Source organism: Capsicum annuum, chromosome 11 (genome assembly GCF_002878395.1).
Source record: "Capsicum annuum cultivar UCD-10X-F1 chromosome 11, UCD10Xv1.1, whole genome shotgun sequence".
NCBI classification, from domain to species: Eukaryota; Viridiplantae; Streptophyta; class Magnoliopsida; order Solanales; family Solanaceae; genus Capsicum; species Capsicum annuum.
Window position 1 is genome coordinate 174667081 of NC_061121.1, and position 19072 is coordinate 174686152.

General features: G+C 34.8%; 1 protein-coding gene across 1 annotated transcript; it reads left to right on the forward strand.

The window, feature by feature from the left end:
• The first annotated feature begins 2041 nt into the window (after nucleotides 1–2041).
• LOC124888928 lies at nucleotides 2042–2488 on the forward strand. The gene has a single exon (XM_047400212.1). The coding sequence runs from the start codon at nucleotides 2042–2044 to the stop codon at nucleotides 2486–2488; it is 447 nt and encodes a 148-aa protein (XP_047256168.1).
• The last annotated feature ends 16584 nt before the right edge of the window (nucleotides 2489–19072 follow it).

Below are 19072 nucleotides of genomic sequence, written 5' to 3' on the forward strand. Positions count from 1 at the left end.
ACGATTATCGATATCATAGGCATCCTACATGGAATCTGTACACTCAATATTCATTTGGAAAAGGAATACACACCTACTATTAAGCATCCGCACAGGTTGAATCCACCGATGTAAGAAGTAGTAAAGAAGAAGATAATAAAGTTTTTATATGCTAGGGTGGTTACCCAATCTCTGATAGTAAATGGGTAAGCTCTGTGCAGTTTGTGCCCAAAAAAGAAGCATGACAATAGTGGAGAATGAGAAAAATTACCAAATTCCACTCAAACCGATGACTGGTTGGCGTGTATGTATAAATTACAGGAAATTAAACTCCTAGACATTGAAAGATCATTTTCAATGCCCTTTTTGGACCAAATGCTTGACTAGTTGGCAGGACAAGGTTGGTATTTCTTTCTTGATGGATACTCAGGCTATAATTAAATATCAATTATACTTAAGGATCAAGATAAAAAACCTTCACTTGTCCCTATAGATCCTTTACATTCAAGAGAATGTTGTTTGGTTTGTTCAATGCACCGGCTATGGTACAAAGGTGTATGGTATCTATCTTCTCGGACATGATAGAGGGCACTTTAGAAGTTCTCATGGATGATTTTTTTATAGTAAGCGATTCATCTGAATGTTGCTTGGTGAATCTAAGAAAAGCACTATAGCATGTGAAGAGTTCAACCTTATCCTAAATTGGGAGATATGTCAATTCATGGTGAAGTAGGGCATACTGTTGGGACACAAAATTTTAGCAAAAGGAATTGAGGTTGATAGAGCTAAAATTGAAGTCATTAAAAAACTACCTCATATCTCAGTTAAAGGATTGTGTAGTTTCCTTGGCTATGCACGTTTCTAGCAAAAATTTATCAAGGATTTTTTAAAAATTGCAAACCCAATTTGTAAGTTGTTGGAAAAAGAGAGTAAGTTAATGTTTGATGATGATTGTATAAAGGTATTCCAATGCCTTAAAGAGAAGTTGGTTGTTGCATCTATCATCATTGCTCCAGATTAGTCTAAGTCATTTAAATTAATATGTGATATAGGTGGGTTGCAATTGGAGCTATTCTCAAGAAAAATAAGGAGAAGTTGTTTCAGCCCATTTATTATACTATTAAGTCTTTAAATAAAGTGCGAAAGAATTGCACTATGACTGAACAAGAACTCTTATCTCTGGTTTATGCATTCGAGAAATTATAGGCCTATCTATTGGGAACTAAGGTGGTAGTTCATAGTGACCATGCAATGCCCAGATATCTAATGGCAAATAAAGATGTCAAGATGAGACTTATAAGATAGGTTTTGTTACTTCAAGAGTTTTACTTCAAAGTAAATTATTGGAAAGGATGTTAAAATCAAGTTGCAGACCATTTTTTTATGTTACAAAATGACAAAACGAGTATGGAGAATTTAAAAATTGATGATTCTTTTTTGGATGAGCAAATCCTTGCTGTTACTCTTGATTTGGTGCCAGGGTATGTTGATTTTGCTAATTTTGTTGTTAGTGACATCATCCTAAAAAACCTATCATTTAATCAAAAAAGAAAGTTTCTACATGATGTTACTAGGTACTTTTAGGATGATCCTTATGTGTTTAGATGTTGTGTTGATAACATCATCAAAAAATGTATATCGGAGGTTGAGATATAGAATATTTTGGAGGCTTTCCATTCTTCCCCGGTTGGGGGACACAATGCAGGTGATTAGACTACAAGGGAGATTTTACAAAGTGGTTACTATTGGCCCTTAATTCATAAAGTTGCTTATGATTTTTTGAGGGCTTGTGACTAATGCCAACAATAGGGATCTATCTCTAGAAATCACAAAATTTCAATGACTAAGATATTGGAGGTAAAGCTATTTGATATCTGGGGCATAGATTTCATGGGATCATGTGTAACCACTCATGGTAACAAATATATATTAGTTGTTGTGGACTATGTATCCAAGTGGGTGAAAGCAATTACTTTTGTAGATATTGAAAGCAATAGAGTACTTGCATTCATGAGGAAGAATATTTTTTCACTCTTTGGTGTTCCAAGAAATATCATAAGTGATGGAGGATCACATTCTTACAGCAAGATTTTCAAGCTATATTGTTGAAATATGGGGTAATCAACACAAGGTAGACACATCTTATCACCTGCAAACTAGTGGGCAAGTGAAAGTATCAAACAAGGAGATAAATTCTATCTTAGACAAGACCATAAATGAAAATAGAAGTGATTGGTCAAGGAAACTTGATGATGCCCTTTGGGAATACGGGAAAGCCTTCAAAATGCCCATAGAAATGTCTCCTTATCATCTTGCTTTTGGTAAAGCTTGTCATCTACCAGTTGAACTTGAACATAAATCATATTGGGCACTCACGAGGTTGAACTTGAGTTGGAAAGAGGCATGCAACTTGAGATTAGATCTACTAAATGAGACGGATGAGTTCCATCTCCATGCATATGAAAGAGCTGATCTATACAAGGAAAGAATGACGAAGTATCGCAACTAAAGAATTGAAAAGAGAGACTTTTAGGTGGGTTATTGGGTGTTGCTTTTTAACTCGTGATTTAATCTCTTCCCTAGTAATTTGAAGTCAAAAAGGTCTGGACCTTTAAAAATGACAGAAGTTTTTCCTTCAGGGGTTGTTGAGTTTGAGAATAAAGATGGAAGTGTATAAATTTAATATACAATAAGTTAAGTAATACATTGGGCCGATGGATGAGGTAAAATTATTGAGTACGATTTATCTTTATGAAATCTGAGTAATCAGGAAAAGTGAGTCATTTTACGACATTATATAAGGCTCTAGTGGGAGGCAATCCACAATATGTCGTAAGATCATTTAGATAGTTGTTGTTGACTTTTTTTCATGATTAATCTTAGTTTTTGGTGTGCAAGAGTTGTAATTTTGGGAATTGGGAGTTGAATTATTCTCTAAAGAAGTGATGGAAAAATCGATGGACCGTCACCTCATTTGTCAAAGGATGGATCAACAAAGTTGTATTCTGGATAAGCAGTGATTCAAGCATGATGGAATGCCACAAGAGTGATGGCCCATCACCTTGACTGTCACAAATAGAACCGATAAGGAATATTCTGAATAAGTGTTAACGAGCATATTAATGAGTCGCCACCTAGGTAATAAACCATCAATTTGACTGTTAGTCTAAGTTAATTTGATCATCATTCTAAAAGGCTGTGATGGTCAAGCTAACAGACCTTCACCGAGTAAACGAACTGTCGCTTAGACCATCAATTTGAGTTTTTTTAAATGTTAGCCCGGTCCAAACTCATAATCTGGGGTCTATTTTAGCCCAATTGGGTATTTGATCTTATCTAAATTGGTATTTAAGAGATAAAAATAAAAATTTACATGCACGTTTATATATTTTTAATTTATTAAAATGATTAAAAATCATGCACATTCATTACTCCTTAAAATTGCATTAATCAGCCCTAGACTCTTTAGTTTCCTCAATCCTTCCTTATTTAAACTTGTTGTCCATTTCTTCTATTTTAATCATCCAATATTCTCACTTTTAATACCTAGTTTTATGGTTAGTTATGGTTAAGTTGTCCAACTTCTAAGGACTATGAAGTAGCTTTGAAAAGGGTATGATTTTGTACTGTTTTTTTAAGATTGTTATTTTTCAAATGCTTTGAATGAACAAGTATGACTTGCTACATAGTCAAATTTTCTTTGATTTAAAATAAATGTGGTGCACTGGTGTGGCCTATTTGGAGTGAAATTTGAGTAACCCATATTCTATTATGGGTTTTTAGTAGATTCAAAGTAAAAATTGGTAAGGACATCAAAATTATGACATAGGCACACTAGCTATTTGATAAAATGCCCCTAGGAATATCAAAACTGAAATGGGCACTTTGACGAACAACATGATAGAGCATCACTACTGTGGCGGATCATCACTTTGGCCACCGACAAGTTAGAAATATCATTGATTTACTGATTAGCAAGGATCATCATCACGACTGATCATCACTAGTGCAATGGACCATTAACTTAACTGTCAATTAAGCGATGAATTTTTGTTTAAATGCAACGCTCATTGCAATAGACCATCACTAGTGTGATGGTTCATCAACTCGACTGTCACACATGAATAGCTGGCAAAATTTTGTTTTATCCATTGTCACTGGTAATCATGTGGTTTTTTCTTTTAAGATCAAGTACTATGACTAAAATGCTTCCATAGAGAAGAGGTGGTGGGAGATTTCAACAAGCTTGATACACCACCACTTCAAGAGCCAGAAGTGAATAAGAAAGAGATGTTGAAGCACCAGTCTACCATACTTAGCAAAGTGAAAATAAAAAGCAAGTACTCTTCCACACTGATATGGAGAGTGAATCATCAAGTGTAGGAACAATTAGTAAAAGAAGTAGTGATATGAGTTCTAGCCCTTAGGATGAAAAGGTAAAAGAGGAAAATCCTAATTAAGTAATAGAGTCAGAATAGGAAGAAGGCAATGTAATATGGAGTAAGGACCCAAAGTAGGTATGTGAATCCATCAGATAGAAGGTTGAGGGTTCAAAGAAGCACTTCTTCGATGTGCTCCAACCTACTCAAAATAGACTTATAAAGAGGCCCATCGTAGAAAAATATCAGATAGTCATGCAGATCTTTATAAGTACCTCAACTTGGAAAAAATGTTCAATAAATATGAGCTAGTCTATTTGAGTAAGCCTCCTGGTTCATATTATACAAATATGGTCTGTGAATTTATTTTATAATTAATTAGCAATATTGGAGAAGGATTGTCCCAAGGATTCAAAAATTGTAGATATAAGGAATAGAACATAGGTTCTAGTGAAAGGGGTGACTCTAGATATCTCTGATCGTATGATCAGTATGATGCTATTTGGCCAGAGTATTCGGCTCCTATCATCACATCATAATTAGAGCATTGAAGGACTACTACAGCTAAGCAAAGATTATGGTTGGACCAGATTCTTACAGATGATAGAAACCCATTAGGGCAAAGAGCGGATTGTAAATATGTATTTAAGTTTTAAGGAAACAAGTTTGTAGGCCATAGTTAGATTAAGGCTTATTCCTACTGAAGGAGATGCTAACTTGGATAATCAAAGTGCAGTGTGGTGGCAAGCATGATCAAGCAACAACTAAGCATTTGGGCTAAGGAATTAAGGCTATTTGTGGACAAAATTATGGAAGAAGCTATGAAGCCACATAAAAACCTACATGCACATATGGATGACATGGAAGAGCGTGTGAATAATAGGTTGAGTGAGTTGTCAAGTTCAAATTTTTCAAGGTTTAATGCTGAATTTAAATAAGCACAGGATAATATTGTTGAACTAAAAAGAAACATTTTCTAAGTATATTTGATCTGATATTGGTAGTAAGTGATGATGAAGAATACACTGTAGACCTCATGGGTAGTCCACTCAAAAATAAAAGTAAACAGATCGATAATAGTGGTGAAAAAAGGTTGAAGAGAAAAAAATATGTCAAGATCAAACATTAGAAGAATGAAATGTAAAAAAAGTTCTAAAAAGATCAAAGAAAGATGAAGAAAAGAAAAATAAGAGAGTTGCAGATGAAGCAACTGGGGTGTCCAATAGTTCAGCGAGAGAAAAAAGGCATAGGATAGAGCTGGTAATAATTCCCATACCTTTCACTGAAGAAGAAATTATTTTACGTACCCCAGTCATTGAAGGGGTTACTGTTTCTGCAACTAAGGCTAAAGAGGCCTCTCATAATTCGACCAATTCACAAGCCCAACGGCTATTCAATTATTCTGCTCCCTTATACATTATTTATGATGCATTGAGGACAAAGCATTTTTAGTAAGGTGAGGTACTTGTTGTGTGAAGTATGTCACCACGGGGGATTTGGTTGCTTGTGTTCTTTTCCCTCGTGTGCTATCTAGGTTAACCAACATATTTAGGATTTTTTTATGGTGATTTGTGTGATTATAAATATGTACTATCCCTTTGTGGTTTGCATTTCATTTTGTCATTTAATATTTAAAGTGTTGTTTCTTTGTGTATATACCATGTGTATTAAAGAAAATGGTGTGGTAGAAAGCTCTGGAATAGTAGTTTTGTAAAGTTTGAAAAATTTTCCTTAAAATGTTTCTTTTGGTTATTTAATATACATATCTGGTTATGATTGACAATCGTGAATCTATTCTTGGCATTAGACTGTTGGGATTGAGAAAACATGATCATGATAATGCAAGTTTGAAAGTCAGTAGTATGAATACTAGTTCATTGCCAATATGTGAGGATTTGATGCATTTCTTTCATTGTGTATGAAGTTAGAACTTTCCCAGTTCATTTGTATAATGTTTTAGTTTATTAAATAGGATTGGATGATAGGACGTCTTTCAATATAAGCCCACTTAGCCTTAAGATCCCTACTAAAAAGATGTATTTTTTCCTTTGAACAATTTTTGAGCCTATAGCCTTTTTATTCAACCCGTTCAACACTTCTTTCTTTTTATTGTTAAAATTTTATTTTGGTCCTAGTCCCTCCTTTGACATTTTGTACCTCAACTTAGGTAAAATACCTAAGTTGAAGGTGTTTAATATTAAAAATTTAATGATTAGAAGAAAGTGGTTTGGTTTGTCTGAGTTAGTCTCATTTGGTCTGATCCTTTAGGATACAATAAACCTCCATATATAGCATCAACATAAGTTGAGGGTAGCTGATGTAGATAACATGATTTCAAGAAAAAAATTTCTAAAATTTTAAAAAAAGGGGCCTTAAGATAATATAAATAAATTAGGAAGTAGAAAAAGTGGTACAAAATGAGAAAGAAATGAATATGGTGAGTAGTGCAACTGAAACCACATTAAAAGTTGTAAAAAGTCTTGCTTTGATCATTTCTAATTAGCTATAATCAATACATGATAATGAGGGTAAGCTTATGTGTAAGACCCTACAAAATTCTCTTGTAGTCTGAGCCTTAGAGCGTGTTCAATTGAGTGTTAATCCGGCCCTGAAAGGTTGAGAAGTGTCTTCTGAAGTGAGAAGTATTTTGAACTGTGTACAAATTCCCTAATATCGACTTTTTGTCATGTAGAGAATTGAATAAGCTTTTCATCAATACCAAATTCGCCCAAATCCGACACTCGGGCGAAGAGTTAAAGCCATTTTAGTGAGATAGTGTGCCACCTGGCACTTTAGTGCATTGCGGAGCCAGCCAAAATGCCAATTATCAAATTTCCAGTGAGACTCTGTGATTTCCTCTGCATCACAGTGCTTTTCAGTTTGCAACCAAGGTGGCAACGCAATTTTTACCGCATCGCGCCATCAAGTAGTTTCTCGATTGTCCAATTTCCAGTGAGCTGGTGCGATTATGGCGCATCATACCAGCATGTAAAATTGGGATTCTTCAAGTTTTGTATTTTAATTCCAAGGGCTTTTTGGTCATTTTCTATTATTTTTCAGCCCTATATATACCCGATAAAAGGCTCTCAGCCTTATTCCCCATCTTCAACATCAAAACTAGGGTTTTCCAAAATCAAAACACTTATTTATTCTTCAAGCAAAATCAATAGAGATCAAGAGAAATCAAGAAATCAAGAATCTCTCCAAGGGCTTTCAATAAAATAGTTTCCCCAAGGTATGTAGATGTTGATTCTTGGGTGTCTTTCATCCAAGAAACTCAAGAACCCTTTTCTAAATTTAAAAGTTTTTATGTTTATGAGTTTTCATGATTCATGTGAGTTGAAATTGATGTTCATGCTATTATTGAGTTGTGATTCATGTTTGTTCGCAAGGTTTTCAAGCTTTGACCATAGTATGTAATATTCATGTGATGTTCATGATAAACCCTCTTCAACTTGTTTGTTAAGTGATGTGTTCATATCAATTAGGTGTAAAAATTGTTGAATAAGCAAAGCATGTTCCCCATATGTTTGATAACATGCTTATGTGAAGGAATTAGAGTCATTCTATCATGTCGATTAAAAATCCCCAATTGTGTGTAAGCCCATGTATGCCAAGTGTGTGTTTAAAAGCCTTAGTGAATGAAATGTGGCATGATAGCATGAAATTCCCTAATTTTGTGCTCTTTGATACATGCTAAGACTTTAATACATGCTAAGTGTTTGATGAATGAATTGTAACATGATAGCATGAAGTTCCCCAATTATGTGTTCTTTGGTACATGCTAAGACTTAAATATGTGCGAAGTGCTTGATACAAGGCCTTGTTGAATGGATTATGATCCAATAGTATATCTCCCTATACTATCACATGTTAATGACTCCTAACTGCTTGAAGTGATGCCTTAATCATTGTGATGGTGAATGATTGTCCATGGTCTTGATTATTCAAGAATGGTTATGTTTTACTTTTATGTTATCAAGTCCTGGGGTATTTGTACCCGATAATTTAGCTATTGTCTAGAGCCTGTGTCAGTTTTCACGATAATCCCAGTTGGGCCATGATTCTCAGAACTCAGTAAATTTTAGAACTCTGCATCCTCAGATAGATACATAACCTAAGAAATATTAGTAATCTCTATAATCGTCGTAATCTCAGTAACTCTAGCAATCTAGCCTCTGTTCTGTACCCAGCTCAAATCTAGTAGTATTCAAGTATTCAGTTCATTCCTCGGTAGTATTTGAGTAATCTATTCAAAGCTTAGTATCGTTCTGTCATATAATGAGATTTAGTAGTATTTCGTCAGATATGCAACCAAGTGAATTTAGCTTAACTCAATCAGATCATTTGAGAAACCTGAACAGTATTAGATTTACTTCAGTTTGAGTTCAGTTAAGAATTTAGTTCAGAGTCTTTCAGCTAGGATTAGGAGCTAACACCAAGTGAGGGAAGGGATGGTGGCTCCCCATCAGAAAGAGAGGCCTGAGTCATTAAGCGCAATCCCTAAACTCCAGAACTGCATAGCCAGCACAGGATACAAGAGTTATCATCAGTAGAGGCTGTCACCCATAGAGAGAGGTTTGACTATTATATTGCCTTAGGCTGACTTTCTGTGAGGGTCAACCACCAGAGAGGCTTGACCAGAGAGGTCTTTACCTGTGGCATAGTATTGACACCCTTCCAGCTAGGGTTACAGGTTGGACCCTACCAGTGGGAAGTCGGGGCATGTCGGTTAAGTAACTACTTCCCACAGTTGCAGTTTCAGTATCAATCTTCAAAAATCAAGACTGTCAGATACAGTTATCTATCTCAGTGAGGAACTCAGATAGTTTCATTGATTCATGGACTACCCGTCAGATAGGCTGGGTCTCATATATAGTTATTCAATATCATATCCAGAGATCACCCAATATATAGGCTTGATCTCGGCTTAAGAATCAGTTGAGTAATCTTATTATCATATCTAGTGATCACCCGATAGATAGGCTTGATCTCAGACTCAGATCGGTTGAGTATTCTTATGGTCAGGTTCGGACATGATCATTTTCTTATCATTGATAATAGATTCTAGAATCATCCATTAGAGAGGTTGATCTTCGATTGAGTCAGTCGAGAGCAGTGAGCTCAGAATTCAGTCATTGATATGAGTAGATTCAGTTATTTAGTTTCAATATCCTCAGTTTTATAGATCACCCGCAAGATAATACTGATCTCACCTCAATACTCAGTTATCGGTATCAGATGATTCAGTTGTTCAATATCTCAATATTAATAGTGAGCTCAGATGACAGTAATGCAGTGTCTGAGTTAGAGTATTCAGAGTTGTGATGGTTGTTGTTATGGTTTGTGCATTCATGCATGTGTTCTCATTCAGTACTCTCATGATTATTCAGTTAAGTAATTGTTCATGCATAAGCCCTTGTATTTATCCTTACCTAATCTTCATACTCGGTGCATTCCCATACTGACGTATTTGTGCTATGGTGTTTTATTTGACACCTTAGGTTCAGAGGCACGAGATCTAGAGTACCGTTAGCAGCTCAATCCTAGTCAGTAGTAGTAGACATAGTAGTGAGTCCTTTTCAGTCGAGGATGATCCTTATTTTTATTATTATCGTATCAGATTTTTTTATGTTTAGTAGACGGAGTTAGTTGGGGATATGTCCCATCAACTCCACAGCTCAGACAGTTTAGAGGCTCTTCGGACAGGTGTATCAATATTTAGTTTTAAATTTTGAGTATTTTTAGATATTTTGAACCTTATGGCTAGTTTCTGCATTTATTATCTATATTATACAGTGTTCAGGTACATATATTAGTAAAGGGTTGGCTTGTGGTCCTTTGGGATCATGAGCACCGTGTGACGTTCCAGTTTCATAAAATCAGGTCGTTACATTATGGATGTGTGTGCTTTGTTAAAAAAAATTTGGTAATAGTTCTTTCTGATTGTTAGTCCATAATCTAAATAAGTAAGTGTGCACTGGACTTCTTCAAATATAAGGGAAAATCGAACTATATTTGTCATTTCTGGTTCTTTGACATTTTGTGGCCCATGAGTATACATGTTAGTTAAGATATAGAGTAATACCAAGCATGGATTCTTTTGTGTTGAGAGTGCAAGAGTAGGGTGAAAAATAATTTGTTGCTTAATGCTAGTTCCAACGGTTGTTTTCACTAGCCATTTTCTTTTACACATGTTGCATGGTGTTGAGTTGCTTGAGGATAAGCTATTTTCTTAAGTTGAGAGTACTAATGTTCCGGCATTTGACAGAATACTTTGAATCTTTTACATGAGATAATCATTTGTTTTCTAGAAACTATTGAAGTATTTAATGTCGAGTTTATTTATTCTCGGGAAATTAACTCAGGAGAAAGAACAATTTGAATAAGTGAATACTGGTTGCACATAATGGATGAACTAATGGCCTATCACCTTAGCGATGGACTGTCAGCATGATTGTCACTCATAAGGTAGAAGTCAGTATATATTAGAATCCAATGACAACCAGATCAACTGAGTGTCGGATTTGTGAAGGTTTGTCATTGTGGTCGTCACACGTAAATAGGAGTAATAGAATTGAAGAGTTTAGTGGCGGCAAGGTTGACAGATTGTTAGGTCCTCGAATGACCATCACTATGACCATTAAGTTGCCAAAACAAAATCAGCTTAGATCCAGATAAAGTTGATAGTATGACCAACGAAATATCAATCCTACGATGGACCGTTAGGTTAAGCATTGACTAATGACACGGTTGCCTGGATTTGAATTTTAAATCCCTACTTTTTGGGATCCTATAAATACCCAGCATAGGGTTAGATTAGGCATCCTTGGCTATTGTCAAGAGTTATAATATAGAATTCATTGGGAAACAAGTTGAAAGCTTAGGGATTACACTACTTTCACAATTAATTTGGGATTTACAAACCATATTGTATTTTGTAAGAATTTCTTAATTATTTATGAAATATTTGTTGAATTTCTTCTCCTCAATTATGTTTGGCTAAAGCTCTCATAAATATGGTTATGAGAGCCTTGGTGTAATTCATTACTAAGTTTGTGGAGTTGATAAAATCCTGAAAATAAATTCAATTGCATAACTCTCTCATCAATTTAATGATTCTTCTTAGTTTCAAACTTGCGGGATGTCCCATGAACACAACTTGCTTGAGAAGAGAAATTGCTGTTGGGAAAATAAATGAGATACCGGGTAATTAGAGTAATTATCCTTCCATTTTACAATTGATGCCTTAATCATATCTATCTCTTAAGGATTTAGTTATTAAAGCAATCTATCACTTTATGTTTTAAAGAATTAAAGTGAATCCATCTTTGAATATTGAGAAACAATTACATGGATTACTTAAGCAATTAACCTTGCAATTGAAATTTTAAGTACGGATTTGTAATAACCCACAACCTCTAGTATTGAAACAACTTGATAATCATAATCCTAGTTAACTAAATCTCATTGATTATCCATTGCAATTTATAACACTAGTTCTTAATACTGTATAAACACTCAAAACAATATTTTTAAGAATGAAAACCCCTTTATTTCCAAAAACTCTAACTAATAGTCCTTTAATAATCATAAGACTTAGTTAATACCTATTCCCTATGGGACTCGAACCAACCTAGTTGAATTATATATATATGACAACAATCGCTTACACTATTTTAGGAGTGTTGTAATTTGGGTGTATCCGTGTTCAAAAAAGGCAAACGTCAAACTGGTTAGTCATTAAAATAGTCCATAAAATGAGCTATCAATGTTAGAATCATAATAGAAACACAAAAGGACAAACATACCTTTACTTTTATAACCCACTCAACTATCGACCTTGCCTCACTAATAAAAAATACCAACCAACCAAGGCACTAGACCAAATGGATAAAAATTGCCAGAAGGGAAACACTAACTAGATACATTAGTCTAGCTGTCTGTCATGTGAGAATCAATAGAAACCAAAACAATGACAATAGAAACAACAACGTAAAGTGTAGGAGGCAGCTAAAATGAAAATAAATGTAACCAATACAACTCTAAGATCATAACAACACCAATATGTGTAATGACCCGAGACTACCCCCTAGTCACAACATGATGCCTAGAGTTACAAATGACCCCAAGCTAACCCATGATCTGGCACAACCTATAAATACATTAAAAAAAAGGTAACAAAATACTATGTGGAAATTATTTAAAGAGTCCAAAAAATAAGCACAATATCTATGAAGTTTGAAAGGCACCAACTGTAAAACATGTTAATCTAATTGATTGTTTGAGATCCACTAAACTTGATAATTTATTAGGACAATTCCCAACCAAACTCTAACTGACTGAAATAAAAAGAAGTAAAATATTTGGATAAATCACTATTAAAATAAATAGTCCTCAACTGATGAGGACTTACCAATACTGCAACTGAGTGGTATAGGAATGTACCAGGAATGATTTGGGAACTAAACGTCTGAACCTATGTTATAAGACAATTTAGTGCAAAGGGGAGTATATGATCATTACTTTGTATGTACTAGTATGTGAGATGGGAATTAGCTAATATACATAAATATGCTAAGCATGAATTCATGAATTTGTAAAATGATTGCAAGACCACGTATCAACATAAACAAAAATATTTTGAGTAACTGAATAAATGATACATGGAAACTCGAACATGCAAACCTAAACTAATTATAATGTTAATACCCTACTAAGGACTGTGGGAGCTAACTACAACTAATATTCCCCAATCTGAGCTAATAAGGATCCAACCTATAACCCCAGTTACACGGGTGTTAATACCTTTCCAAGGATACCAACATTGGTTGTGTGGATCCATTAATCTAATATCCCAAAGTACTAGGGTGTCAAGCCTAAACTGATGGGTGACCCCTAAGAGGGTTTCAAGTCTAAACTAGTGGGTGACCTATCATAAAATACATTAAAAATATACGTCTAGAACTTAGGGGCTATAACTAATGACTTTGCCTAACTGATGGGGGAGCTGTTATCGCTGCGTTCACTTAGAGCTAAGTGTTACCCTCAACTAAATGACTCTAAAGTATAATTTAAACATAAAATTATAACTGATATGCTCAAGTTATAAGGTTCTGAAAGTAATACTGTATACATAACTGAAGGAATCATAAACTTGCAAATTGATGCATATTCAAAAATTTAGTATTGGGTGTTCATAATCCAGCATCATAGACTAATGGAAACAGATCATGGTAATTATAGGACTAACCATAGCACAAAGAATTTATATATAACACTCAATATTTCAATAACTTATCATGATGTAGACATTTGTATTATCAAACATATGAAAACACAATTTTCATAAGGGGTCATATTTTCAGGACATATAACCAAAACCATTGAGAAAGAGCTGATAAAATTCATAATTGTCTTACAAAATTATAAAAAGAGAAAAAGGATTTATATTTGTAAATTTAGGGAATTCTTGAGAATCAATGGGTGGAAGGGACCCATTGATGAAATCCTACATACCTGAGACTAAATGCCTTAGTGAAATCCTTGATGTTGATCTTATTCTTAGGGAAACCCTAGTTTGCTCTTGAAGAAGATAAGAATCGCTTTATTTTTCTAAGATAAGTGATTTGTTAATTAATAAGGTGTTAGAGTAATTTTAATCCACCTATAACTGATGTTAGCTACCCAAACAATGTGGGTTTGGGGTTAAAAGGGGTAGAAATTACCAAAATGACCTTATTTAAAACATACCAAAATTCTATACCCAGTCATTAGGACTCATCTCATGACTCGTCTTGAGTCATTATCTGAGTCATAACCTAGAACCCTAATTTCTAGGGTTTTTTCTGCTATGACTAGGATCTTCCTCTTACAACTTGCTACGACTGACTAAGAGTCGTTAGGTAGAGTCATAGTCTAAGGCTTGATTCTTAGATCTTTTACTGGTCAGGCTATGGGTCCACTCAATGACTCATAATGTCTGACTAAGAGTCATGTGCTACACTCATAATAACTAGAATGGATTCCTGATTAAACCTACTATGTCTATATGTCCCTGCCAATGATTCGTAATATCTTATTACAAATCGTGGAGTAGGGTCGTGGTCACTAGGCTGATACTGAAGGTTCATTTTGTGGTTACTACGAATACCCTTAACAACTTGTAACATCTGATTATGGATTATCACATGTGTCGTAGACACTGGTAACAGACTGACACTTGAAGGAAAAATTTCATAACTTTTTGCCTGGATTTCAAATCCAAGTGAGACTTGCGGCGTTGGAAAGCCAACATAGTGGCCTATCTTTGGAGCAATTTAGAGCTTAAAAATTTGGGGTATTACAATGTCTCCCCCTTAGGATCATTCATACTCAAATGAAAATATCTAAGTTGGGGTGCTAGGTAAAACTTAGATTATGCATTGAACATTTATGAGCTTAATCATGACTATCTGATATTGAAACATGATGCATCGACTGACCTAAACTCATTGGTGTATGATATGAAATATGGATGGCTTGATAGATGATGTATAAAATGAGAGAATTAATTAATAAAGAAAACCATTACCTCAAGCAGAATCTAGATTCAAAGACAAAAGATAGGGGTACTTGTCTTGCGTATCAACTTTTGCTTGCAAAGTAGCTCCCTCAAATTACTGATATCTCCATAGAACTTTTACTAAAGCAACTTGTTTATTCCTTAGCCTATGAATCTGATAGTTAAGGATATCAACTGGGACTTCATCATAGGAGAGGCTATCTTCTACACCTAGTCTCTAAAGGAACGACTGAAGATGGATCACTAATGCATTTCTTTAGCAAAGAGAGATGGAATACTGGATGCACTAATGCTAACTCTGCAGGAAACTCTAACTCATAGGCTACCTACCCAAAATGTTTCAAAATCCTATATGATCTAACATAGTGGGGATTTTTCTTCCGTTTCATACCAAATCTCTTCACACCTTTCATTGGAGAAATTTACAAATGCACTAAGTCATCAATATCAAACTCAAGCTCTCCCCTTCTTACATCTTCATACGATTTTTACTGACTCTAGGTTGTCTTCATCCTTTCTTGAATTAACTAAACTTTCTCCATCACCTAATATATTAAGTCTAGTCATATCAAAGTAGGTTCACTAACCTTAAACAAACCAATAGGATGCCTACACCTCCTACCATAAAGAGCCTTAAATAGAGCCATATGAATACTAGAGTGATAGTTGTTATTGTAGGAAAACTCAATAAAAGGCAAATGATCATCTCAAATACCCTTGAAATTGATAACACAAGTCCCCAATATGTCCTATAAGTTCTGAATGGTCCTCTTTGATTGATCATCTATTTAGGGTTGAAAATCCATACTAAGATGAACTTGGGTACCACGACCCTTGTAAAAAGTTCCAAAAATAGGAGGTAAACTAAGTACCTCAATCTGAAATGATAGTTAATGGGACTCTATGTAACTTAACCAACTCCTAAAGATAAAGTCAAGTGAAATCATCAACTGAATATGAAGTATGGACTGGCAAAAAATGGGTTGACTTTGTCAATCTATCAACAATAGTCCAAATGGAATCATTCTGATGATGCATACAAGGTAACCCTTTAACAAATTCCATATACACTGTTTCCTACTTCTAAGTAGGTATGCTGAACTCCTTAAGCATTCCACTTGGCCTCTGGTGTTCTTCCTTAACGTGCTGATAATTTGAACACTTAGCCACAAATTTAACAATATCCTTCTTCTTACCATGCCATGAATATACTTCTAATAATGCTCAAGTCTCTCCTATGTTTGAGGGGTGAGGCGGTCATTATCAATAACCCAACTAGAGTTGGGGGGTCAAATCCACAAGGAGGGAATTATAAATTTCAAGTCATATGGGTGTTCTAATTACTAAAAGGTTAATCGGAGTGCTAAAAAACATTACATGTAAAATAAAATGGGGGATTGGTTTTGAAATTGGTTGTAACAATCTTTGGCTAACAACACACTAAATAGCACTTTTGATGTAAACTCAAGTTTGGAGGAAATCTTGGAATTATGTCTACCTAAAAGTAAGTGCATGTGCATTGATAATGTTTTAACATGAAGCTTAGTTGTTAACTAAAGGACAGGCTAGGTCGAAAGTCATTGTGGTGATAACAATGATTTCACTTGTTGGTTCTTTCGAGCACCTAATAAGTGTGCAATTTGTAATCACCCAAAACATCAATCAATCTTTCCTATTTATAGGATAATGTTCTTTACATGATTTACGCTCCAAATACACTTATTTATAAGATTGCAAAAGGTTGTGAACCATAGGCTCAATTGTCCACCATTGCCTTGTCCCCCTATAACCCTCTTTCAAGGATGTTAAAGGTTACCTTAAGTTCACCTTCATCCCTCTTTCAAGGATGATGAAGGATTTTTAGAGTTTGGGGTCTTCACCCATCAAACCTATTTGGAGATTTAAGGTTTTCACCCATAAATTCCAACTCGTAAATTCAAGTAATGGTGGAATCTATACCCAACAACTAGCAATCATGCAAACTCAACAACACCCACACATAATTATAATTTAGTTCAACATAATCCCAAGACGAAATTAGTTATCTACTCATGAAGAAAGTAAAGAGTGATATACCATAAGGATTATCCAAAGCATTCATTCTTCAAAAAATTACTAAGAAATCAAGACTCCACAATTAGTTAAAAACTTGACCAATTAGGGTTTCTTACATTAAATTCAAAAACATCTATCAGGTAAGCAATACCCAAAGAAGAAAGGGTTTTTGCCTAAATATGGTTGGGGATTCATCTATCTAATTTTACAAAACTGTCCAGTGTCATATTCTTGATGAATCGTGATCACTCAGACTTGATCATGACTGCGGCTACGTGATCACAGATATGCTCCATGATTGCATTGTGTTTACTATCTTGACCAACCACGACCATGGCCTAAGAACCGCAGTTGCGGTAACTGAGGCTGAACTTCTTTAGGTCTCCAGCTGCACTCCATTTCCTTTCATTTGATCTATTTTTTAGCTTCAATACATATCATTTCACTTTCTCAACTAAATACCTGCAAAAATGTATATATTAGTGCATTTAAATCATGTTGATGTCTCATTTTCTGATATAGAACATAGTAGTGTGCATAAATGTTTGGAGCATACAAGTGGTAAAATCACCACTCATAAACACCCCCAACTTAAAACTTTGTTTGTCCTCACGCAACACCTCCTTTTATATGAGACAATTTCACATGTATGCCCTCATTCTATAATCCAATGAATATGATGACTTAAAATTTGATTGCTACCACAAAAAGTTCTTTGCGCATAGGCAAAATGGTTTCAACTACACCCTTCAGTAAAATGGAATATTTCAAAGATGCATTAGACTTTGGGGAGAAACTATGTAACATTTACTAACACTCTAGAAATGACTCAATTGTTGACTTCAACAATGTTATACTTCTTTTTATCTCATTTTGCAAAAGATGACAAAATTACCCACCTTAACTTGTTCACATACATCCTTACAAGAAAGAAGATTTCACACACCTAGTTACTAATTATGCAACAAGGAATTAAGTGTAAAAACTTTGTCTCAAGAAATTCTTCATGTTAACAAGTACTATGCCATAGGCTTGCTCCTATTTTCAATTGCCACTATAATGACCACACATAGTTGGGAATCACAAAGATCTTTTTGAACTTCAAATAGGGCAGGGTAGTATATCAACTTAGGAAAATAGGGCTAAACCCTTCTTGAACTTCTACATTACTCTCTTCACTTTTTGCTATTGGGCCACTTCTTTTTTTTTTTTTTTACTATTTTGCCTTTTCTAGGTTTTCCCCACTTTTATCTTTCTTCTCTTTTCTTTTTTTTTTGTGCATAAATCATGCATTTCTTTCCTTTGTGGAATATTTTCTTTTTTTAAATCAAACGAAGGCACCTTCTTATGAATTAGTTTCCTAACTACATCTCTTTTAATTTCCACCACCCCAACTAAGGCTTTTAGCCTCAACTTGTATTCCTAAGATCAAGGAAGGTAGGGTTTAAAATAGGACAAATAAAAGGGTCACGACTTGTAATATGTTTGCCAAAGAAAATTCCAAAGGCTCAAAGAGAGTGACAAGTGGTAACTCCTATGTATTGGTAGGCTTTTAAGGATAAAGTAGGATTTTAATGTCATAAGATGGCCTATGATCATTTTACCAATCAAGAATAATCAAAATTTAGCTTTGGAAGACTAATAGGGCAAGTTCTAGATGGTACAAGTACACATGAGATGTAGACAAATAAGCTCACACACATGGCATGTGAATTTATTCAAGGGGGTCAATTGTTCCTTAAGCTCGAGACAAATATGGAGTATTCACTATTATTTTGAAGCAAATTTTTGGAGCCATAGAGAGGATCAGTTTTGTTACAAAGTTGCTCACGTCCATGCCCTCGAATTTTACATAAATTTTCAGACAGACGGGGTTGTTCTACATAGTATTAAGTAGTTGGTCAGGTAAAGGATGACCAAGCCAATGATGCTTAGCTGGTATTTTTGGATGATAAGCCATACTGGGATGAGACACTGCTCAACTCCCATGGAGGACAGCAGTAGGGAATCTTGGACAATGGGCGAAAGCCCAATACAAGAATATCGTGTAAGTGAAGAAGGTATTTTTTGCATTTGCACCATGCATAATTTGTTA

Coding starts and splice junctions, on each gene's coding strand:
- LOC124888928 (XM_047400212.1), top strand. CDS start 2,042: ATGGAGGATCACATTCTTACAGCAAGATTTTCAAGCTATATTGTTGAA.